The following is a 26,544-nucleotide window of genomic DNA, read 5'->3' as shown; positions in this document are numbered from 1 at the left end:
GATCACCTTCTCTTTTTTTCTAAAACATGCAAGGGTGTCTATTACGTGCAAGTGAGAGGTTAAGCGCTATAAAACCATGTTTAATCCACCATTTTTTAATTTGAAAATGCCTGTACCAAGTCAGGAATATGACAGTTCTTGTCCATTCGTTTTTTATGCGTTTTGTTATTTGATTTTGCCATGTGATTATGGACTTTCCGAATTGATTTTCCTCTAAGTTCAGTATTTTTGTAATTTCACTTTTTACGTGCAATATATATGGCACTTCTTCCGACAGACTATCATCGTTTCGCAAGACCACACTCGCAAATGGTGTCAAAGGAGAGCCAAAACGGGGATCGAACCAGGAACCTTTGTGTTAGTAGTCAGATGGACTAACCACTACACCCCGACTCCATATCTATACACCTAGAAAAAAGTATCACAACTCTTCCATTGAAAACAATGTAAAATGACATGATTGTAGAATGTGTATAATTTGGGTTCTACTGAATACTTTTGATCCATTTATGGTTTATAATAGAAATCACGATATTAGCTAATTTTTCTTCCAATATTAATGCTACATAGTTATAACAGAACAGCTGCACTGAAATAGTATTTGGCGCTTTTCATAAAAAATACAAATTTTGAAGTACTCATTTTTTCAAAATATTGGTTCTGCAATAAATACAGATTTTTATGCATTAAACTCATTCTGAACTTTTTGAATGTAAGTTAACAGCACACATTGTTTATATCTGTGTTAAAGTTATAGTTCATGAGATTTTGTTCAGAGATGCGTATTGAATAACCATGTGGTCCTGATAAAAAAATGTTATCTTGACCTACATTTCACATATGAGTGACTGATTAAGGTTTGCGTTAGAGTCAATATTTGAGATGCAACTCGTGGAGAAATAATATTTTGTCAGTAAATGGATAGAATCAAGGGTCCTAAAAATATGTCATCTTGACGAAAAATCAGTGATGAGGAAATGAGGTGAAAGGCTGCGTGCAAGACCATTTATACTGCAATCAGCTATTTTACTATACAGATAAAGCTATACGTATAAATTAAACGTTAGTTTTATACGCCAATGACCTCAACTAACCTATAAGCCCCGCCTATTTACCGGAACTACTGTATTTCATCAACAACGTCACGTCACAACCATGACAATGTGTAATAACAATGGTCAAACTTTTATGAATTTAAACTTGTTACAAAAAATGTATATCTTCAAATTGATAATTTATATACCATGTTTATTAAATGTTATTAATTAAGTTCATTTTTCCTTTCTAAATCCTTAAAATGTCAATGTCTTACCGCCTTGACTACGCTCATAGGAAAATACCCCAAAATGGTACCCCATGAGGGAAATTCTAAACACTTTTTTTAAACAATATTTGTTACATATTTTTTTTATTTTTTTATCGATTTCAGTATAGAGACAATACACGTATAGTGTCTTGAAATATGAAATTTATTTGTATTCGGCACGAAACGGGAAAATGCTCGGTTTCTAAGCCTCATATAAATAAATTTCATATTTCAAGACACTATACGTATCATGTATATTGTCTAAATCTGAGATGAGGAATACAAATATTTTGTCTGTAGATGCAACTTTGATAGTCACGAGATTCAAAATCAAAGTCTTGAAAATGAATTATTAGTTACATAGTGTGTTAGTGACCTAATATGATATATACGGGGTCAGTAAATTCCATATTGGGTGAGAGCGATTTATCCTTTAGCCTTATAATGACAAACTTCAATTCTAGGAGCGTAAATTTGTGACTTGGAAGAAAGGTTGTCAATTTAACACTCATACCACATCTTGTAAATATGTTTAAGAATTTATGTATTTCTGAAAAATTATTACACCAGGGTTTTCGATATCAAAAACTACTCAAAACATTTACTAAATTTTATCATCGGTATAAAGACATCATTCGTAAATATAGCTCAACATGCAGACTTCTAATACGTTCAGGTATTTCACATCCAATTTTTTATGGAAATATTCTTTATAAAGCACAAAGGTGTCAGTATTCACCTCAGAAACATACAAAACCTTTGAATAGACTTATTAAGAAGGGATATAATTACGATACTGTTGTCAAGTCATTAAAGATTGCATATTTTGGCGTTAATATTGAGTCACTGATAAGGTCTTTGCATCGGAACTAAACACATTTATTCTAAAAACAGTTGTTGGCATGACACGGGTTATGTTCTTCTCATATATGTTATGATGGTATGATACTAAACCCCTAACGGGAAGGATTGTGCCTGATGTTCATATGATGAAATCATAATCTTTCAGTCAGTTTAATTGAAGTCTGGAGCTGGCATGTCAGTTAACTGCTAGTAGTCTGTTGTTATTTATGTATTATTGTCATTTTGTTTATTTTCTTTGGTTACATCTTCTGACATCAGACTCGGATTTCTCTTGAACTGAATTTTAATGTGCGTATTGTTATGCGTTTACTTTACTACATTGGTTAGAGGTATAGGGGGAGGGTTGAGATCTCACACGTAATGGCGCCCTTAAAATTTACGAAGGGATGATTTCAACTTCACCATTTGGAAGTCTTGGTTTGATAGCTTCCTTGTGAGCAGGAACCCTCTATCAAGGAAATCATGATATGGAATGTTGCTACATAGAAATGGAAAGTTCACAATTGAGAAGCTGAAATCATCTCTTTTGTCGTTAAGTTTTCAATTGTTTCAACCGACCCAATTTTCAATTTCTAGATGTAAGTCAAGATATGAGGCAGACTTAACTGAATATGTTGTATCCTTTTTCTCTAGTTCGATGGAATACAAATTTTAAAAGAAATATTCCTACTCTGATACACGCATTGGCATTTTAATGTCTTTATAAATGATATTGTAAAAAATTTTGAGGGAAATGATTCAAGTCCCCTTAAGCTTATAAACAGTAAAGTGGGATGCCTCCTTTTTGCAGATGATCTTTTAATCCTGTCAGAATCAAAAGAGGGTCTTCAAAACAGTTTAAATAATGTTAAATTATATTGTAACAAATGGCAACTCTCTTTGAATACAAACAAAACTAAATCCATGATTTTTAGTCAGTCAAAACATAATAGTGAAACATCACATATTTACTATGAGAATAAAGCCATAGAGAGTGTAACAGAATATTCATTTTTGGGAATGTTGATAAAATGTAATAGAAATTTATCACAAAGTACTTTAGAGTTGACAAAAAAGGCAAAAAAAGTATTTTTTGCAATAAAATCCTATACTAAATCATTGAATAATCTACCTATAAAAGTAGCAAATAATCTTTTTGATTCTTTAGTAAAACCAATTATGACTTATAATTTTGGATACATATATTTCTTTTCATCGAGCCAATAACAGAGCCTTATCTTCAGGAAAAAGAAATTAATCAACTTGATTTTATAGACAAAACCCCCATTGAAAATATGCATCTTAAATTTTGTAAATCTACTCTAGGAATAAGAAAAAATGCATCCAATTTAGGAGCAAGAGCTGAATTAGGGAGATTGCCTTTCGAATGTTTTATTAAAACACAAACCCTTTTATATTTAGCTAGACTATATAATAATAATATTAATCCATTGATAAAGGAAGCTTTTTCTCTAGTACAGTCTCTAGATTTGACAGGAACTTACTCATGGTATACATATGCAAAAAATATTGTTAAAGAGACTAATGTTGACCTTAATATTTTTTCTACTTGTAAGGACATAAAAGATGTAAATAAAATAAAAAAAATATAAAGTTAAAAATGAAAAATAGATATGAAGATTTAATTCAAAATAAATTTCAAAACATTGATGATAAAAGTAAATTTTTTCTTTATAAAAAAATTAAAAAAGATTACAAACTAGAATCTTATCTTAATACATCTAATTTTCAGATAAGGAGATTAATCACTAAATTTAGAATAAGTGATAACTCCCTTTTGATTGAAAAGGGGAGATATTTTAAAATCCCAAGAGAGGAACGACTTTGCCATAAATGTAAAATACTAGAGGATGAGAAATACTTTTTACTCTATTGTGAGTATAATAAAACTCTAAGAAATGATTTTTTTCATCACATATGTACTGAAAATAAGAACTTTAATAATTTAAATGAAGAAGAAAAAATTCAATATTTACTAAATCCATCATCGCCTTTACAAACAAATAAGTTAGGATCCTTCTTGAAAAAGTCATTAGAACTGAGGGCAGGGGACTCTTAACAACTTGTTTGTTGTTAAAAATAATGTGATGCTGTTGTTATTGTGTATGTTTAATTTGTATGTTTATTGTGTTTATTGTGTTAATATATGTTGGTCACAAACTGTAAAGTTTGGTATGACAATAAAATATTTGATTTGATTTGATTTGATTTAAAACTCGCATTATATATGGTTGAGAAATATCTGTTCTTGTCATTTATTATTTATATTAAATTTGTAAAGATTAAAGATAAGATAAGAAGATGCACCTCAAATACTGTATTTTTACTTCGATATATATCTTCACTAGTCAATAAATCTCCTTTCGAGATATCCGAAGACGTGTTTAACGTATATAATCTTAATTTGTTTTACTGTGAGTTTTCTGTCAAAGGCTCATCATTCAATCCGTTTTCAAACGAAATATTCTGTTTTGTATTAAAAAGTAAAATCACAAAAATACTGAATTCCAAGGAAAATTCCAGACGGAAAGTCCCTAATCAAATGGCAAAGCTAATAACAAAACACATCAAACGAATGGACAGCAATTAATTAATTTATTTATTAAAGCAGAACTACTGTATATACACAACGATGAATAAGCTTACAATAGTTCGTAATAATAAAAGTCACTGAAAAGTGATAGAGTTTCATTTTCCTACGGGTGAGTGGTTGTGCAAAAGTTATTTTTTTCAAATATAAAGTTATAATACAAAAAGTTGTTCACTGTAACATATCTGTACTACTTCAGTACACATTATATAATAAAGAGAGCCATAAATTGTTCGTGAACTGGATGAACCACCTGCATAAAAATATCAAGATGGTGGATAACTGACATTGGAACGTGATAGGTTGATATGAGATTTGGAGCTGCGTCCGGGTGCCTATAAATCTATTTATAGATATTCCAAGGTAACGTCGTCATGCAATATCTCGGGTTTTTTTTTTTTAATTTTTTTTTTTAATATTAAACATATTTTATTAACAATCACCTGTTACATCAACCCTCAGTTGCCCAGGGGAGCAACTAAGGTGGCCCCAATTTTTACAGTCTCATTTGTCGGGGAAAAAGCAAATGAGAAGACAAAAAACTCCAACTATGAATTATTAACATCAACCTTTATAAGAATTATCTATCCTCGTACAATTGTACATGTACCTTCAATCATTATCGATCTATAAAAATAAAATTATCTTAACCTCTCACCATATATATTTTTTTAATAAAGTATGTTTTTTATCTTTATTTATTTCTCACAAAGGCTACATGTATTTATTAAGCAGTTTCAATTTTATCCTACATCAAGTCTTTTGTTATGTTAATTTCAATTACATTTAAAGTGATCATTTACCACGTGCGATTTGTTAAAGGGATGTGTAGTTCATTCATAAAAGAAAATGGATTAATGATTTTGATTTCCCAAAAAGGATTTGATTAAATTATTTCAAAGATAGGGTGAGTAAATATTTGTTTATAAAATTAACCTGTTTTTTCTTTTTCTTAATCTTGTGGTCGGTTTATGTTTTAATTTTTTATTGTCCACATTTGTATTAACCTTTATTGAAACATTTATCTTATGAAAGTTAGAAACTTCAAAAGCAGAAGATATATTTAGTATAATTAATCAACAGGCAGTTTTAAAAGTATCTTGAGCAAATACTAGAACATTTGAGAATGATAAAAAGTCATATAATAAATCAATTTTTGCTAGGATGAAAAATTTTGTCCTGCAATTTTTTTAGCAATCTCGGTACTGCCTATTTATTTTTCGCTCTGTTCGGTCCTGCCTTTTTTTTATTAGTTTGTCCTGACTTTTTTTCATAAATTGTTATCCTGCCTTTTTCTTTTGCAAAGTGTGTCATCCTGCTTTTTTTTTTACTCAGAACTCCTGTCCTGCCTATTTTTTTCCAATTTCATCCAACCCCCCCCCCTAAAAATCAAATGGTAGCTCCCTAATCTACCCAAGAGACCTATCACCCTCGTCCGTTTACCTCGGTGAATATAATATCTCTGGGTTAATTATCCTGTATTAAATAACCTAATGAAAAAGTCCATAATTCTATTTATAATACTATTCCTTAGAGTATATGAAAATATCTCGTTATAAATGATGTGTCATGTGTTTGGTTAGTATTCGGTTTGAATTAGTTTCCGTGTGCATTCAAATATCAATACATGCAAAGTGAATTTAGTCAAGCATTGTGTAATATAATTTTATTTCATTATAATTCATAATAACTTCTTAATTTCTAAAGAAACAAAAAAAAAAAAAATATCGGTTAAAAAATAGTTTGACTTTTATTAAATTCTAAAATTCGGTTCACAGACATCCATCCCTGTACCTTAAAAAGAATGATTAAATCATTCTTTTGAATGCTTCATTTAATTCAAAATGTAATGCATGTGTTAGTAATATATTTTTTATGCAATCTACTTTAATTATTTTTTTAACGAACAAAAGATGCAAAGGTGCATTAGAACCCATAAGTCGAAGACAAGACTCCAACATGGTGGAAACAAAAACCAACGAAAATATAAACAATTATAGTCCACACAAACTGCAACAAAAAAATAGATTTCATTTCTACTTGACGATAAAAAAAACATAACTGATTTTTAGGAATCACGGTAAACATAATTATACATCCCAATTATATCCGGTAACGTAAATAATTGGGTTTGACAAACCCCAATCTAAATTAGTTAAAGTACACGTAGTCTAAAATTTGGGAATGACAGAAAAAGGCATTTCAACAATCTTGAAAGATTTATAGAATCACTTATTACAACACGGGTCCGTATATGTAAACATGCAGTCTTAGACTTTTACATGTCTGCTTTCTATTTTCATTGCATTGCAAGATATTTGTTGTTTTATTTTTCTATTTGATCTCGTAAGGCTGACGTCATAAATTATTTATAGTAACAGAAGTTGTCAATAAAACAAGAAAGAGTAGTTCCAAAACCCAAGACTTTAATATGTAAACAATCTTAGACGTATACAAGCCTGCTTCATATTTTCATTGCATTGGAAGATGTGTGTTGTTTTATTTTTTCTAACTGATCTCGTAAGGCCGACGTCATACATTATTTATAGTTACAGAAGTTGTCAATTGAAGAAGAAAGTCTTGGGTTTTTAACTATAATACTCCTGAGTATACCCATATAAATTAACTACGTGTTCCGTCAATGTTGCTAGTTTGGAATAAAGGGTATGGAATCAATATAAATTTTGTTTATATAGAGTTAAGATTCTAGATCTGCGCCTTTGATTCGTTTTAAGTGCGGTTCTAACTACATTTGTATATTATGCAATAATTGAAAGTATTCATGACGTTTAATCACGTTTAAAAGTTTCAAGACAAAATGAAAAAAAAAACCAAAAAAACAATGTACATTTTTGCCTCTTATAAACAAATGCTAGTTAAAACTTTATAATCGAGATTTAAATGCAATTTACTGATATGATCACGGTCCAGACTCTAACAAGAAACACCTGTTATTGAAAGATTTATTTGTATTTTCTTATACATGTATATAATTACATTAGATGTATGTTTCATTATAATATTTTATTCTGATTGGCTAACTGCACATCACGTGTTATTCTGTAAGCAGTTGCATTGCTCAATACAACTTTTCACTCATGATAACACGTGCTCCAACAATAAAGTGCACAGGTGAATTAAATAATAAAATATATAAAATTCGTGTTTTCATGATCATAGCTAAAAAATGTAATTATAAGTATTGAATGCTTCTTTTTGTAACTTTATAGGGTTGTAAAAGCGTTGATCGTTCGTACATTTTTAGAATGAATCGCTTCCGCGCTTCATACAAAATGTACTTCGGTCAACGCTTTTACACCCCAATGAATTTACAAAAAGAAGCATTCAATTCTTAAGTAAACTGCAAGGAGACGATGGGTATACCCCAATGAGACAGTGTTCTAACAACAAAAAACAAACAAACTATATCGTGTTGTCTATTTGCCGTCAATAATGACGAAAATTTCTTTGCAAAGTGTCAAACTCGATTTTGGACTCGTCTGAAGAAAATGTGAAAATTCAAACAGAAACGTTCGCAGATCTGTTTTCAATAAATTAAGGGAAAAAATGCTTCAAAACAAATCGAAAACCAACAAAATTCCATTTACGATGTTCTAAACATATGACAGACACAAAAAATAAAAAACACACACGCGACGAGATTCTTACGCACCCGTTTTATGGTATATTATTTTTCATGCTGTTATTTAGGAGATTTGTTTTGTTGGTCAAATATTATCATAATTATATAACGTCAATTGCTACATGTAACAACTGTGTGTATAAGTTTATGTCACCATGTGTTGCATAACACTGTTAATATTAGATTTTTAATATATATAAGTTGGCTTTTTTTTTTTTATCATTTTCGCCCTATCAATTACGCCACATCAATAATAAGATAAGATAAGAATTTTGTTAATCTAATCAAGAACCCATAAAGGGCATCATTTTACAAGACAATATGATTGGAAATATCAATATATAATGAAAAAAGATGCTGTTCAAAATTAAACAAGAGGCTGTCACAACGACAGCAAACCGGATTTATTAACATTTATTTGTGTCCTGGCAATATCACAAGAACCATAACTGATGAATGCTGAAAGTGAAAATCGTCAATATCAAATTTGACCTCCATTTTGTAGTCAGTATCAACATATTAAAATTTGAAAAGCTTAGATTGAATGGTTCATTAGTAAATGCAACAACGTGAATGGAAACGCCATTTTACGATCTTTCAAGAACCATAACTCCTGAACGGTAAAAGTCAAAATCGTCATTATTGAACTTGACCTCTATTTTGTCATCAGTAACAACATATAAAAATTTCAAAAGCTTTGGTTGAATGGTTTATAAGAAAATGCACGGACACGACTGGAAACACCATTTTTCAATCTTTCAAGAACCATAACTCCTGAACGGTAAAGTCAAAATCGTCATTATTGAACTTGACCTCCATTTTGTCATCAGTAACAATATATTAAAATTTGGGAAGCTTTGTTAGAACAGTTCATGCGTAAATGCATGGACACGACTGAAAACTCCATTTTTCAATCTTTCAAGAACCATAACTCCTGAACCGTAAAAGTCAAAATCGTCATTATTAAACTTGACCTCCATTTTGTCATCGGTAACAACATATTAAAATTTGGGAAGCTTTTGTAGAACAGTTCATGCGTAAATGCACGGACACGACTGGAAACTCCATTTTTCAATCTTTCAAGAACCATAACTCCTGAACGGTAAAAGTCAAAATCGCCATTATTGAACTTGACCTTCATTTAGTTGTCAGTAACAACATATAAAAATTTTAAAAGCTTTGGTTAAACGGTTCATGAGTAAATGCACGGACAACATTTGATTGCCGCAAGCCCGACCGCCCGCCCGCCCAGCCGCCGGCCGTACATCCCCAAATCAATAACCGACATTTTTGTCACAAAAATCCGGTTAAAAATGAAGTCAATTATTTCTAGTAAAGGATGTTGTCGTCCGAAAATAAATGATATTTGAGTAAGTAAGGTAATCTTATTTTGTCATTATTAGATAAAGTGATTCATGAATGTGGTTTGTTGCGCATGATGCTGTGTCCAAATCATACCATCCTTTAGTTATCAAATATTCATTTATGCAACAACACAAGCGTTAGCCTTTCAAAAAGGGCTATTCGACTCTTAGCTGATGAAAATGGAAAGTGCTCTCGCTTTGTAGATTAATTCATTTACTAGAATAGCCACGTGCATCAATGAACAAATTTTACCACACACGCGAGAGCCTGTCTCCACTTATGAAAATTTCTGGATCTGCCACTCACTTTCCGATTATGACAATAAATATTAACAAGTAAAACTAACTAATAATCCTGACAATATGTATTACATGAAATGTTTGCCATTAGAAATGAAAATATAAATATTCAATGTCACAAAATCTTGATAACACGTGCAACCAAATATAAAGCACTATAAAAGGCTAATACTAATATGAAGCTCTCATTTTCAGGTCTCAGGGCAGATTCAGCCATTTTAAAAAGGGAGGTTCCTACCCAGGACAAAAGGGGGAGGGCTTCCAACTATATGCCCCATTTCAAATTCATTGATCGGCCGAAAAAAGGGGAACTTCCAACCCGGACCCTCCCCCCCTGAATCCGCCACTGGAACTTCAAAAAATAATTGTCAAGATTACAAATCACAAAGTGATATATTAAAACATATATGAAGGCAGGTGACAACATGTTGAAGAAAACTATTTGCAATTAACATTTCATTCCAAATCCCATTGCCATAAAAACATCTTTTTCAAGTATTATTACATCTGAAAATTAGTAATAACAACACTTAACTTGTACAGTCAAAAATAATTGCATTTTCTAAGACAAAAGTAAGATAAGATATCAATCACTTCTATACATGAAGATATAAGATGTAACATTCTCAAATTTGAAAGACCTTCTGTAGAAGTCCATTTTGTCAAGTTGTAATCCTCAAAAGTACATGTATTTTATAATGCTTTTTTTATCAAGTTGATTATAGACACAGTATTATAATATCATTGCCAATTTCCATTCTCAATTATTATTAAGTCTCCTTCCATTATAACTCTGGTCCACCAATAATACAACTAAAATCACAAATTAGTAGAAAAAAGCGCTATGCATTCATATTGCTTGGAGTGCAATATTCCAACAACAAAAAATAACCTATAATACTTCTAAACCCTCAATGTAATCAGCTAAAATACGGCAAGCTTTTTAGAAAAGCTATTACTTGTTGTTTACTCCAGAAGATTCGACTATTTATAGATAAAGGTTACCTGTGTAAAATCTATTGAAGGACATTTACTTGGTTTGGATTGTCCTAACCAATCAATAAATTTTGAGTATTCACGTCTCGTAATATCTTCCAATCAGGTAGCAAGAAAAATTCACGCCCTAACTGTCCATCGTTCAATTCTAATCTCGACTCCTAGGAGTCGAGAATAAATCAAAGTACTGAAGTACTGAACATCGGATGACCGCAGGTTCTTGTGGATGATCAAAAGCACATGTCACAGAAACAGATCACATCTCTTTATCTGAAACTGAGGTTAATTTACAGAGATATTTTCTGATACAAGTTCGTGCTTAGATGATGAATAAATGATAGGAAATTCAACCTCACCGTAATAACTATTAAATTGTAGTGATACAAATCAAATCAGTATTCCTTGGACTATTATACTAATATACTAGGCAAACAAAGAAACGTTACATCCTTGTAAGATCATTTATTTTTTTTATGACAAAAAATTGATATCAAAAAGTTAATGGAATAGTTAGCTAACATAAAAGAGAACAATAACAAGTTTTCTCTATTGAAAACAATATTGCACATTTTTGGACAATTTGAACAGGGCAAGTACATAATTCAGGTTAACATGTCAATACTTTGTATGACCCCCTCTTGCATTTATGACCGCCTGACACCTCCGTCGCATGGAATCAATAAGACGTCGAATAAAGTCTTGAGGGGTGTTGTTCCATTCCATGAAAAGAGCTGTTCGGATCTGGGCGAGCGTTTCCGATGGATTTTGGCTATTTCTGATACGTCGTCCAAAAGATGTTCAATTGGCGATAAATCTGGAGACATTGCTGGCCAAGCAAGACACGAATATGATTGTTCTCCAAAAAGGTCATCGAAATGTGTGCCACGTGACAACTGGAGTCAGAATTTTGTCCCTATACCTTGTTGCATTTAGGTTACCAACGATGATTTTGAGCTTGGTGCGTTCCTGGTAGGTTATTCCGCCCCATACCATGATTCCACCACCACCAAACCGATCTGTTTCCTGCACGAGCACATGCATCAGAAAATCGTTCATTGAGCCTCCGGTAGACCCTAGCTCTGCCTTCGCTAAATTTCAAGTTGAATTTAGATTCATCGGTAAAAAGAACTTGTCTCCATGTTTGCCTATTCCTTCGAATCCGTACCCGAGTCCATTGAAGTCGCGCTATCCTGTGACGCTGCGTAAGGATAGGTCCTTTAAATGGACGACGAGCTCTTAGACCAACTTGACGCAATCGGTTATATTACGAACTGTTTGAGCAGATATTCTGTTGTTATTTCTTCCGTGGGTTTGTCGTGCAGTAAGTGACGTGCTTACAAATCGATTTCGGGGATGAATGATGCGGATGTGCCTGTCTTGACGTAACGTCGTTTCACGTGGCCTGCCACAACGGGGGCGATCATTTGTTGTGCCAGTATCTCTAAGACGAGTCTTAAGCCTTGCAATAGTCATTCTAGAGACATTAAAATTATTTGCAATCTGCACTTGAGTCATTCCTGCTGCCAACATCCCAATAGCTCGTTCTCTCTCATTTTGGCGTAGACTTGGCATTGACTTACGTGTAACTTTTTTCAATTTTTTAATGCGAACTTTTGTTAACAATCGTGTTCGACACAATTAATGACTAAAAGGAAAACTTGATTCCATCATTTTACAGGTAAATTTTTGAAAAAATGGTTATGTGTTTGAAATCAGAAAATGACGTCACTAAATTTCAAGTTGAATTTAGATTCGTCACGTCATTTCCGATACTTAAATGAGTAAATTAATTGTTGATAGATAAATCATTCAGGTTACTAGTTTTAATCATAAAAATATTTGAAATTAATATATTTTATGTGATATTTTCAAATTAAAAACGTTTCTTTTTTTGCCTAGATATAAAAATAGTCCCAGAGAATTGTTGTTATATCTATAATACTAAAATAACGAGGTCCAATTTATCACCCGTCATCGGGTAAAAACGACAAATCAAAGAAATCAACTTTATATATAGCTAATATAGGACAATGGTGTAGATTAAAAATTACACCACTCCAGACCCTTTTGTTTGGCACATAATTAATAATGCCAATAATTAACAAGTTCCGGTCGAATCCGATACCGATACCAATAGTATATTCACCTGTTACCTATTACCTTATCTGTACGTTCCGCATCTGACAGGCGAACCACCAAACGGTGTATTTGATTTTGCTATATACACGGGTCATAATCACAGGGTTGACACTACTAAATTCAGTCAAATTGCTACCTATTGTAGTATTTTAATCAGTAAGACTTTACTAAAAATCTGGACTTAAAAAATGGCGTATAGGTACAGTTTTTAATTTGTTAGCGGGCATGATGTAAAACAGCGAATCAAAGAATCACATAAGCAACACGACGGGTGCCACATGTGGAGCAGGATCTGCTTACCCTTCCGGAGCACCTGAGATCACCCCTAGTTTTTGGTGGGGTTCGTGTTGTTTATTCTTTAGTTTTCTATGTTGTGTCATGTGTACTATTGTTTTTCTGTTTGTCTTTTTCATTTTTAGCCATGGCGTTGTCAGTTTGTTTTAGATTTATGAGTTTGACTGTCCCTTTGGTATTTTTCGTCCCTCTTTTATTGGACAATGCTGTTGATTAAAAAAAACTCAATTCCAGGACCTGAATATTACCAATTATTGATAAGTTCCAAGGTCGACGGGTTCAAACAGAAAGATTTGAAAGCAGAGAAAACTGTGTATCTTATAATCGGCACGACTATATCAGATGACAATACCAATACTAAAATAAGGCTTACGCATAGTTATATACTTTAATTCAGTCACGGACCCGCGATATCACGGGTGTGTTCTAGTATTATGTTAATATTACGGTTGCATTTATATATAATTTTCATCTATTTATATCATATCATTCTATTCTACTATTATTATAGTGCAGTGCAAGTGCATGGTGGACACTCTTCTGTAAAATAAAATCAAAGCCTTAAAGGCTGTAAAAGCAATTTCTGCCATGTTAATGTTTTGGGGACTTTTATTTTTCATCCATATACATTAATATAAGAATTAAATCTGACAGGACTGGAGTGATGTCTATTGAGAAGCAAGAAGGTTTTAATTTAAATCAGTAAAAAACTTTAGCAGGAACTCATTTTTAATATGTTTTATATTTCACATGGAGACAAGTTTACCAGGCTAAAGTTGGGGTCAATTATACATGTGCTGAAACATAATTATAACTAAAATAATTCATTATGGATTATCCCATGGTAGTGTTTGTAACTGGGCAATAACTTCCTTTATTGATTTAATTTTAACAATCTTCATAATTGATTCAAATTAACCATTAAGTGAAAACATTTCAACTTTCCAGACGCAAATGTTGAAAAACGGGACAGAAATAAAATATCTTACAAGACATAAACATGTCACGTAAAAAATAAATATATATTTCAGCTTACTAAAAACATTTTCATTATGTTACTTTGGCATCATTTCTGAAAACTAAGTCCCAAACATAATTGTTCAGTTGATATGTGTCATCCTCATGCGATACGAGACAACTATAATTCTGATGCAATTCCCCAAAAGGGTGGGGGTCATCACAGACAAACATGACATTAAATTGTCATTATACGAACAAGAACAAACAGCTCTTTCATTAGCGTATTTAAGGCTATAAAAATTTAGGCTTCAAAAGTTCACACAATTATTGACTTTATACAAAACATTCGTCCTGGTAAAACATTGAAAAGTTCACAAATGACGTGACGTGATTTTAAAGTAAAATTATTTCTCAAAACACCGCAAAAAATTCCATTCATATTGATTAAAGTGGTATCGTCATAAAGTTCGTTGAAATGAACAGTTCTATAGCAATCATTTAATTCTGTCACAAAATATTATCACACACTATAGTAAGGGATGTCAGCTAAGTTTGTCTATTTTTAGATTAATACAGGGAAACGTATTTATAACCTGTGTGGTGATTTTGATTTTACGATAATTTTATGAATGAACAAGAGCAACTGACCTCTTTCTTAAACACGCATTTAACATATAAAACCGTATTTATAAGAGATGATTCAGTCAAATGTTCAGTACTAAATCAACAACTGAAATGATTCCATATTTTGTTGAAACATCGTACGACAGGAGAACGGAAATCGACGTTATAAAAAAGCACCTTTTTCCTTTGTAATGACCGCGGATCTATAATTTTTATAGATCGGTTGAAAACCAAAAACTAATTTGCTTAATTTATTATGCATGATGGAAATTTAGGCGATAGCAATTAATACATCAAAGTGACCTCAAGGTAATCCTCTGTAAAAATCTATTTTCTGTACACAAAACTTTTCTCCGTTCCTATTTTTAAATCTGGCTCCACTTACGTTTTGAAAATGTTTATTAAACATTATATGTTTCAGGCAACATACCAAATGCAATTATGAGTGGCGATGTTTTGAACTCATTTTTAATATCTACATGTAAATAAAATTATAAACGATTACTGTAACAGAAGGTTAATGAAAAAATCAAAATCACTTTTGTTATAGTTTGCTTGCTGAAGACTAACTTAAAGTCATAAGAAACGAGTGACCGGTGAAAAAAATTGTTCTTCCAATTCTAAGGTAATAAGAGTTCAATAATAATCATTCAATTCATTGCATTATCTTTTCAATAAAATTGGTATATGGTTGACAGACTGTAAAAAACGTTTGGTAGACATCCATAAAACATTTCCTAGACATGAGAAGGATATTTTGTCCAGATATTTGAAATATGTTATCTGGATATTTTCAATTGACACTGCATAATATCAAAATTATGTTATTTCAATATAAAATCAAGATATTTAAAAATAATGCTCTTTACACATTCAGAACAAATATTTCCAGAAAATATGCTGTTCACATGAGTAAAGCCAGACATATCACGTCAAAAAAATGTGTTTGAATGATATTTTTGTGACATTTTGCAATATATTTTTAAAATATCAATAAAATATGTTTGTGCTACCTGGGTGTTTCCTTGTGCAATATCGAATTCTGTAGATTATTGATAATGCCTGTAATTAAATATAATTACATTGTAATCCACTAACGATGTTATCTTATAATGTCGTTCGTTTGCACTCATTTAAGTAAATGCATCACTTGGCTACCACATTGTCAATGAATGGGACATCTGATCTAGCTATGCAAGTTGAGTGCCAAATTCTGTAAATTCGAGTTTCTCTGTTTCTGGATTAAAAACGTTTTATTTTTGACAACCTGTAGGGTTATATTTAAAGTAGTACCCTACATCTTGTTTATGATACGTAAAATTCTCAAATTTCAATAAAACAATGTGAGGTCGAATTTCTGTAAATATCGCCAGATTTGGACTAAGGCCATAAGATTCGTAGATATGGATTTTTTTATCACCCTTCAGTACCCTGCATCACCCCTAGGTGAACTTTGATACTTTCATTGAAATTACATTACATGTATGTTTCATTAAAATACGTTCTTTTATTCGGCTAACAGCATTCTCGCGTCAATCTAAAATCAACTATCATTTCAAAATGACGCACATTTTCACAATGAAGTGCATTTGTAAATTAAAGAAAAACTTAGTAGTAATTGAGTTTTCATGATCATAGCGAAAATATGTAATTATAAGTATTAAATGCTTCTTTGAGTAATTTTATAGGGTTGTAAAAGCGTTTACCGTGCGCACATTTTTAGACTGAAGAGCTTCAGCGCTTCATACAAATGTACTTCGGTTAACGCTTTTACATCCCAATAAAATTGAGAAAGGAAATGGAAACAACCCGACCATAGAGCAGACAACAGCCGAAGGCCACCAACAGGTCTTCATGGTAGCGAGAAACTCCCGCACCCGGAAGCGACATTCAGCTGGCCCCTTAAAAAAATATGTATACTAGTTCAGTGATAATGGACGTCATATTAAACTCCGAATTATACACAAGAAACTACATTTAAAAATCATACAAGAATAACAAAGGCCAGAGGCTCCTGACTTTGGACACGCACAAAATTGCGGTGGGGTTAAACATGTTTATGAGATCTCAACCCCCCCCCTAATACCTCTAGCCAAAGTAGAAAAGTAAACGCATAACAATACGCATAATAAAATTCAGTTCAAGAGAAGTTCGAGTCCGATGTCAGAAGATGTAACAAAAGAAAATAAACAAAATGACAATAATACATACATAACAACAGACTACTAGCAGTTAACTGACATTCCAGCTCCAGACCTCAATTAAACTGATTGAAAGATTATGTCTTCATCATATGAATATCAGGCACAATCCCTCCCGTAATGAATTAACAAAAAGAAGCATTCAATTCTTTAAATATACAATGTAACATCTAGGATGTTACCAGCTTCTACAATAAAGTGCACACACAGGTAAAAAAACCATAATAAGACTCGTGTTTGCATGATTCTAGCAAAAAATGTAATTATAAGTATTGAATGCTTCTTTTAATACGTGTATAGGGTCGTAAAAGCGGTGACCGTGCGCACATTTTCTGTGCGTCTTACAAAATTACTTCTTGAAACTCTTGTACACCCAACAAATTTACAAAAAGAAGCAATTTCAATTATTTAATTTAAAAGCGCAAATGTCTTTTAGTGTTACACGAAAGCAATTTGTACCTATGATTGTATTCCAACCTCCTGTTACATACTATTATGAAATATTAAATTTCATATTCATTAATTATAGATAACAACATAAAAGACATATATGGAAGAATGTAATATCAAATTGTACTGTATCTATTCTAGTTGATTGATTAACAATTTTAATAAACCATTTTTCTTTTCTTTTAGATCTATTCACACGTCAAAGAGGTTTTAAATTGAAACACGGTCTTTAATTTGTGGAAAACTGTTGGTAAGGTAAGTGTTGTGAATTGCTTTACTAAATACTCTTTGAGTACATATATGAAACCTTTAGTATATATTTAAACGTCATATTTCAAAGTTTTTTATTATGCATACTTATCTGCATTGTATCGAACTGATAAGTTAAGCCCTTTACAACTGTTTTTGTTATAGTTTGTTCTTATGTTTTACTGTTACACCACTTAAGGTTAATAGAGGAGGTGTGTATGCCTTCCAACTAGTTTAACCCCGCCACATTATAGATTACAATAGTAACATTCACATTTTGTCATTGCTATTTTCATGGTAAGCTGGTTCGGGTGAGTTTCCAGCTTCGATTGCCTGTTTTGTTTTACATATCATTTGTATCCTTTTGATGTCTTATTTTTAGCTCTCTTTAGTTCTATGTTTAGATGGCATAGTTTTTGTGCATAGTACAAGGAAGACCACTGCCATCATATTGTGTATACAAATTGGTCGTAGACGGTAAACATGGAAGTACTTTGTATTTAACGAGATTTCCCGCCAAAGTAACATATCCGGCACAAATATTGATACACTTTGCGGGTGTAGGGCATTGCAGCTATTCGTCTGTCATATTTTGACACTTATACATGTATGATTGAGAATGGAAATGGGGAATATGTCAAAGAGACAACAAACTGACCAAAGAGCAGACAATAGCCGAATGCCACCAATATGTGTTCAATGCAGCGAGAAATTCCCGCACCCGGAGGTGGTCCTCAGCTGGCCCCAATAAAAAATCGTGTACTAGTTTAGTGAAAATAGATGTCACACTCAACTCAAAAACATATAAATGAACTAAATAAAGTCCAGTCAACCTCTTCAACATTTGAAGAAGAACTACCTGGTCTTTGATCATCTAATATTTCAATAAGTTTAAACCTTTAAGAACTCATCTTTGAATTGTTATGTAGACTCTTGATTTATAAAGTGTATGTCTATTTTCATTCAAATATAATAACGAAACAATATTGTTCACCATATTAATTGAATTTTAATGGTCTCCAAAGAAATAAATACATGATTCTTTTACATCCTTTTCTCACTTTTTGCAAATTAATATTCGACAATTTTCTTGAATTTTAACATGAAATTTCGACCGGAAGTTGACCAAACGTCACAAAATTGCAGCTGTAACAACACTGAAAACTATCTAACGTGATTTAGATCAATTAAAACATTAGTTATTGTAGTTTAAACTAAAAATAAATTAAAGAGAATTAAGAAAAGTTGAAATTTAAACATACATCCCCCATTTTGGATTTTACCGGAAGTTAACTATATTTCCAACTCCATGTCTAAAATTAATGAGTATAGATAGAAGTATGTTTGAGCAAAATTTGGTGCTTTTACCACGAAGTGCACAATTCCTTTATATATTGCTCCTATCTGCTGGACTATATGTGCCTGTCTCATATCTTGAGTCTGTTATTGATTGGTGTTTTTTTCTGTTTCTCATCTATTTTTTGCCAGAGTTTATTCTTATGTTGTGCGGTTACGCTTCTGTTCTAGGTTAAAGGAAGGGTTTGGCACCAAAAAACTAGTTTAACTTCGTAACCCTCTTTGAATATCTGTCCCAAGTCAGGAGCCTGTAATTTAGTGGTTGTCGTTTGTAGCTATATCATTTTATTTTCGTTCATTTAATTAAATATTTTGTACTCATGTTCGAAATAATTTACAGTAGTCATTTCGGGGTTATTTATAGCTGACTTTGCGTAATGGGTGTTACGGAGATCTGTAATACCGGTAGTTGTTACTTTCGGTGTCACTTTTTTCGAGCGTTGTCGCATTGGAAATCATACCATATCTTCTTATTTTTACACTTATTATTTCTAGCATACTTACTCAAAAGACATGCATATTTCATCACCGATCAAAAGTCAGAAATTGAGATTATGGTTGTCGTTTGTTGCTGGTGTTATTGCCAATGCACTGTTGGGACCATCAGAAATATTCTATATATATGCCAATGAGCTGCAAGTCATATTTAACGTCAATAAGAAACAAGGTAAGGATGTTATATGTATAACCATAGAAAGGTATTAAGAAAAGCATGTATGCCCTTTTATATATTATAGTCGGTCATGCTTTAATTTTACAAAGACTGATTTATTTTGTGATTTCAAAATGGCTATTTGTACATACAGGTATATCCTTCAATATTAGGAAGAATCTTGAGACTTTAACACAGAAAAGTTGACATCGTTACACAGAAAGATTTTTGATAATGTATCAATGAGAGAAATTTAACACTATAACACTGAGAGAAATTTGAAACTATACCACAGAGTGATATTTGACACTAACACAAAAGAAACTTGACACCGTAACACGGTAAGACACTTGTCATCATATAACACTGAGAGAAACTTGACACTGTATAACAGAGAGAAATTTGACACTGTATCACAGAGAGAAACTTGACACTGTATCACAGAGAGAAATTTGACACTGTAACACAGAAAGACACAAAACTGTATCACACAAACACTTAACACTGTTACAACGTTCGTTTGTCCGTCTGTCCCGTTTTAGGTTCAAGGTAGTTTTTGATGCATGCAGTTGAAGTCCGGTCAACAATTTAGTTTTGAGATGCCTTATATACAATTTATCCTAAATCAGTTGGTTGATATTTTTATTAATTACGATTCCGTTTTTTGTTTTATTAGTTGAAATGTTCGCGTCCATCCAGACTATAGGAAACGGAATTGGATTCGTGTTATGTACGTTTACAGATTCATTAAATCCCATGTGCTTATTGGTGGTTGGTTTTGTGTTTACATTGATTGGGCCGACTGTATTATGGGTGGCGACATTAGATCAGCATATGACAAACAGTTACTTTATTATGTTCGGATTTCTGTGTAACGGTAAGTGTATGTACTGCTTGTAAATTAAGAACGATATTGTTTTAACCATATCATGACCAATTGATTTCATATCTTATAAATCAATACTTCAAAAAAAAAAAAGAGAATAGAAGGAATTAAATAAATAATGAACTCCATGAAATATAGATCGCATGTACGATCATTAATGATGAGCAAAACGTAACCTGCATATAGAAATATAACAGGTTCTGACTTAACAAATTTGGTAACAATTCAAATAAAACAAGAATGTGTCCCCAGTACACGGATGCCCAATCCGCACTTCCATTTTCTATGTTCGATGGACCGTGAAAATGCGAGAAAATCTCTAACTTGGCATTAAAATTAGAAATATCATATCATAGGGAACATGTGTAGTTTCAAGTTGATTGGACTTCAACTTCATCAAAAACTACCTCGACCAAAAACTTTAACCTGAAGCGGGACAGACGGGTGGACAAACGGACGGACGGATTAACGGACGCACAGACCAGAAAATATTATGCCCATAAATCGGGCATAACAAAAACTGTATGACGGCCTAATTTTCATACAAAACTTGAAACGAGAGTCAAGTATGATATACAGCGACAAATGATAACAACAGCAATATTGGCTTGACTTGGGAGAGGCCAATACAGGTGCATGATGTTACAGTGTCGAACTTGCTTGCTGGTACTCAATCCTTCTCAAACATAGGACAGCGGGACAGCTGGTCAACAGCATAACACAAGACCAGAATAAAATATACAAAACAATAAAACATGTAAAATAAAAATACATATGTGTATATATACTGTACTTGTAACCTGCCTAATCCGACACCTGAGTATTCCAACATCCTTCTTTTTTTTTTAGGATTAAGTGATTCTATTCAGATTATCATATCCCAGAAGATAGTTGCCAAGAATTTTTCTTCATCAAACAGAGGAATAATTATGGCAGTTCTTAGCGAAAGTATCTGTATTGGAATGCTGCTGTTTTCTGTTGTTTATTACATCATTCCACCAAAGAGTCACAGATTTCAACAGCTGATGATATTTCTATTTTTCTTTAGTGTATTTGTGTATATATTCTGTTTTTTGTTTCTTCGAGAAGTTCATTCTCAAACAGATTATACAAATATATTACATGCAGATGATAATCCCGAACCAAATGTAAGTAGTTTGAATGAACATTCGAAAGACGTTATACTAAAAAAGACATTCATGCAAATAATCAAAGACCCAAACTATCAGTTGTTAGCCTGGTTGTCAACGCTAGCATTTGCCACAGGTTCGGTGTTAAAAACCAACTTAACTGTGTTGAGTCAAGTTTCGGGTTTAAGTAGTTTTGATTCGTACATTTTTATTTATATTCCTGTATTTTCATCAATCGGTGGTATCGTCGTTGGATTATTGTCTGATAAATTGCGTGACTCGTTGACAAGACTCCCCTTTCTTTTAGTTGGGTGTGTCCTACAGACACTATGTTCTTTCATTAATATTTTTCTTGTTAAAAACAAGGCTTTGATAGTTTTATCTGCATTTTTAACTGGAACAGCGTTAGGTTCTTCGTATGCTTTAGTTAGCTCTGTGGTGAGTGAAATGTTTCACATTGACAACTATAACAGAAATTACGGTATGATTAAAGGAGCTCATGCAGTTACTGCCCTTTTACTCCAATATCTCTTTGGAGTATTTTATGATGCCAATGTCAGTGATTCGGAATTGTTTTGCAGAGGTTTGCATTGTACTGAAATGGGATACACGATGAATACTATTATAAGTGTATTACCAGTTTTACTCTGTGTATGTCTATTAATAAGGACCCCATTAAAAATAACCAAATAAAAGTCATGTGTTTTGATTTTTTTTTACGGATTACGACAAATTGGACAGCTAACATTTTGTTGATTTATTAAACAACTGACCAATCGACTGATTTGTTAAACGCCTGACCAATTTTAGTGACCATTTTCTTTTATTTAAAAATAGAATGATCTTTTTGGTTTAGGGGTGTCGAAGTGTTGTTCGAAGTATATTTGGTATCTTAGAATGTGTGCGCGGTCAAGGCTTTTACAACCCTATAATGTTACTAACAGAAACGTTCAATACTTATAATCACATTTTTTACTAGGATCATAAAAGACGATATCTTTTATTTTTTTTATTTACCTGTGCACTAGTAAATATTTGTTTAGGGACCAGCTGAAGAAACGCCTCCGGGTGCGGGAATGTCTCGCTACATTGAAGACCTCTTAGTGACCTTCTGCTGTTGTTTTTTCTATGGTCGGGTTGTTGTCTCTTTGACGCATTCCCCATTTCCATTCTTAATTTTATACTTTATTGTGAAATATAGTGGTAGTACGGCGGCCTCGTGAAAAATTGTGCACATCCTGCTACAAGCATGGAACTTGGCACAAAGCTTTATCCAGTATAAATCTTTGATTTCAGATAGGGAGGCATTTGAAAAAATGCACCACTTCCGGTAAAATTCAATATGGTGGACATTATATACTTAAATCAGCCCAATATCGAAGGCTACTATGATTCATTATATTCGGTACACACCTTTGTTATGTGCTACTTTTGATATATTTTATAGATTATAGGACTTCACAGTGCATTTGAACGGTTATGGATAGATACATATCAAAAGCTTTGCCAACTCCCAAACGCAAGCCAAATTTCGTCTGCCCCTAAGTCACGGAATAGCGAAACAGCAATGACAGCAACATCAGTATCGATTATAGTATTCGAAGCATGACTCATTTGCATCAGATGCATCAGCAACAAATGCCTATAGATGTGATGTTTCAAGTTTAGCACCATGTTCACATTAAGAGGCTGACACTATAATCATGGTACATGTGTCTGATACAGTGAAACATGGACTTACTGTTTTGCTATTCCGTGACATAGGGGTATACGAACTATGGCTTGTGTTTAGGAGGGCAAAACGCTTTAGATAAATGTCTATCCATGACCTTTCAAATGCAATAAACAATGAGTGATCACACACACTTCCTGTGATCTATGGCTTTATCGCTTGTTATACTGTTCTCTTTTTGCTTGAATAGGAAAAAAGGCTGCGTGGGTGACATTGATGTGACTTTAACATTAAACAATATGATTGATCAGCCTAAATCATCGTACTTTTACTTTAAGATCGCACAAACTTATAAGATGGGGTAATGAAGCAAGAAAATAATTATTTGCAGAAAAGGAAATGCTAATCGAGGCTATTCCCTCAACTTGGTCTAATCTGCATGTTAAAGAGTGGCGAAAGATATCAGAGGAACAGTCAAACTAATATAAATTAAAAATAAACTGTCAATGCCATGGCTAAAAATGAAAAAGATAAACAGACAAATAAAAGTACACAAGAGACAACATAGAAAACACAGCAACACGAACCCCACAAAAAACTGGGGGTGATCTCAGGTGCTCCGGAAGGGTAAGCAGATCCTGCTCCGTATTTGGCACCCGTCGTGTTGCTCATGAAAAGGGAAGAGGATAGTAGTTACGACGTAGGAAATCATGATAGGAAATACAAGCGCGGGAATATCATATCAGTTGGGGTAAATATACTCTGTATGCAGGTGCTGCTGGTAAGTTGCTACATAGAAATGGAAAGTTCACAATTGGGAAGCTGAAAATCATCTTGTTTGTGATGAAACGTGCTAATATACTAAAGGCGGATTTTTTGGGGGGACGAGCTTGGAATTGGTTCTCATTCTACCCAGTCTAAGCCCTAATGGATGGCGAAGGAACAAGGAGGATCCATGGGAACCCTTTTAAAAAAAAATAATTTCTGATGTCTCATCATCTTGTAAGGAGCTTGTACATAAAGGATGTAGGAAAGGATGCCGCGGTCATTGTAAATTTGGAAAATCGGGTCTTCCGTGCACTGCTTGTGTGTGCTTGTGGCGCTGATTGTGTCTAAAACATGTGTTAGTGGCCGAATAGTAGTAATTTTAAAAAGGTTTTAGTACTTTAGCGACTTTATTTTGTTTAAATCAATCTATCCAAAACTCTACATCGAGGATATTTAGATGAATTGAGGACACATCTTTGAAATTTACGCCATATTGTTTTTTTAACCGGAAGTGTTTACTTTGTATTTAAATATTTCAAACATGGTAGAGAATAAGTGATTTTGAGGAAACTTAAAGCCAAGAGTTTAATGACCAGCACATTTTTTTTGTACATTTTGAAAAAACTTACATATTTAAATAAAAAGTTTATATTTCTATGTCCGCCATTGGACATTACCGGAAGTAGGAGTTTTAAAGACTATTTGCTTTAAATTGTATCCATGAGATGCACCAACGAAAGGTTTCTGTACAATATAATGATAGCAGCAATACGTTTAAACACATTTCAACTATCCTCCCTAAAAAATAAGCTTATTTTTATACAATGTCCGCCATAATGAATTTTACCGGAAGTAGGGGTTTCGAACACATCTTATCTATACAATTTATCCAAAAGTAGTACATAACGAAGGTTTGTACCAACTATTACTACAGTAGCATCATTATTATGCCTTTTCACATACTAGCCTTCGATATTTGGCCGATTTAAGTATGATGTCCGCCATTTTGGATTTTATCGAAAGTGAGACATTTTTCTAGAATGCCTCCCTATCTGAATTTAAAGAGTAATAGTTGAGAAAGGTCTATGATAAATTTCATGCTTGTAGCAAGATGTGCACGATTCGTCTGAAATATGCTTGTAGCCGCTGGACTAAGGGGGTTTAGTGTTCCATCTGTCCACCATAAAGTTAAAATCCATCTAGTATCTAGTCTAAACATAGTTATTTATAGTGGATTGGGAAACAATTTATTGAAACTCGTATTTATTCCTTTCCACTTTGCGGGTGCGAGTTCTGCCTTTTAGCAGAATTCGCGATTGCCTTCTCTTTTTTTCTAAATCTGCAAGGGTGTCTTTTACGTGCAAGTGAGAGGTTCAGCGCTATAAAACCATGTTTAATCCACCATTTTTTAATTTGAAAATGCCTGTACCAAGTCAGGAATATGACAGTTTTTGTCCATTCGTTTTTGATGCGTTTTGTTATTTGATTTTACCATGTGATTATGGACTTTCCGAATTGATTTTCCTCTAAGTTCAGTATTTTTGTGATTTCACTTTTTACGTGCAAGATATATGGCACTTCTTCCGACAGACTATCATCGTTTCTCAAGACCACACTCGCAAATGGTGTCAAAGAAGAGCCAAAACGGGGATCGAACCAGGAACCTTTGTGTTAGTAGTCAGATAGACTAACCACTACACCCCGACTCCACATCTATACACCTAGGAAAAAGTATCGCAACCCTTCCATTGAAAACAATGTAAAATGACATGATTGTAGAATGTGTATAATTTGGGTTCTACTGAATACTTTTGATCCGTTTATGGTTTATACTAGTAATAGAAATCACGATATTAGCTAATTTTTCTTCCAATATTAATGCTACATGGTTATGACAGAATAGCTGCACTGAAATAGTATTTGGCGCTTTTCATGAAAAAATACAAATTTTGTAGTACTCATTTTTTCTTATTGGTTCTGCAATAAATACAGATTTTTATGCATTAAACTCATTCTGAACTTTTTGAATGTAAGTTAACAGCACACATTGTTTATATCTGTGTTAAAGTTATAGTTCATGAGATTTTGTTCAGAGATGCG

At 32.8% G+C, this 26,544-nt stretch overlaps 1 protein-coding gene across 1 annotated transcript in view; it reads left to right on the top strand.

The window, feature by feature from the left end:
• LOC139489179 (uncharacterized) overlaps nt 1-22,749 on the top strand; it is a 47,078-nt gene extending 24,329 nt beyond the window's left edge. Inside the window, exons 2-5 of the mRNA XM_071275354.1 lie at nt 17,918-17,986; nt 19,832-20,003; nt 20,665-20,865; nt 21,724-22,749. Coding sequence (XP_071131455.1) covers nt 19,850-20,003; nt 20,665-20,865; nt 21,724-22,697 — 1,329 coding nt within the window. The 5' untranslated portion in view covers nt 17,918-17,986; nt 19,832-19,849 and the 3' untranslated portion in view covers nt 22,698-22,749. The remainder of the gene's footprint in view (nt 1-17,917; nt 17,987-19,831; nt 20,004-20,664; nt 20,866-21,723) is intronic.
• The last annotated feature ends 3,795 nt before the right edge of the window (nt 22,750-26,544 follow it).

Source organism: Mytilus edulis, chromosome 9 (assembly GCF_963676685.1).
Source record: "Mytilus edulis chromosome 9, xbMytEdul2.2, whole genome shotgun sequence".
Lineage (NCBI taxonomy): Eukaryota > Metazoa > Mollusca > Bivalvia > Mytilida > Mytilidae > Mytilus > Mytilus edulis.
The sequence above is the reverse complement of the archived record's forward strand: the minus strand, read 5'-3'. Positions and strand labels throughout refer to the sequence as shown.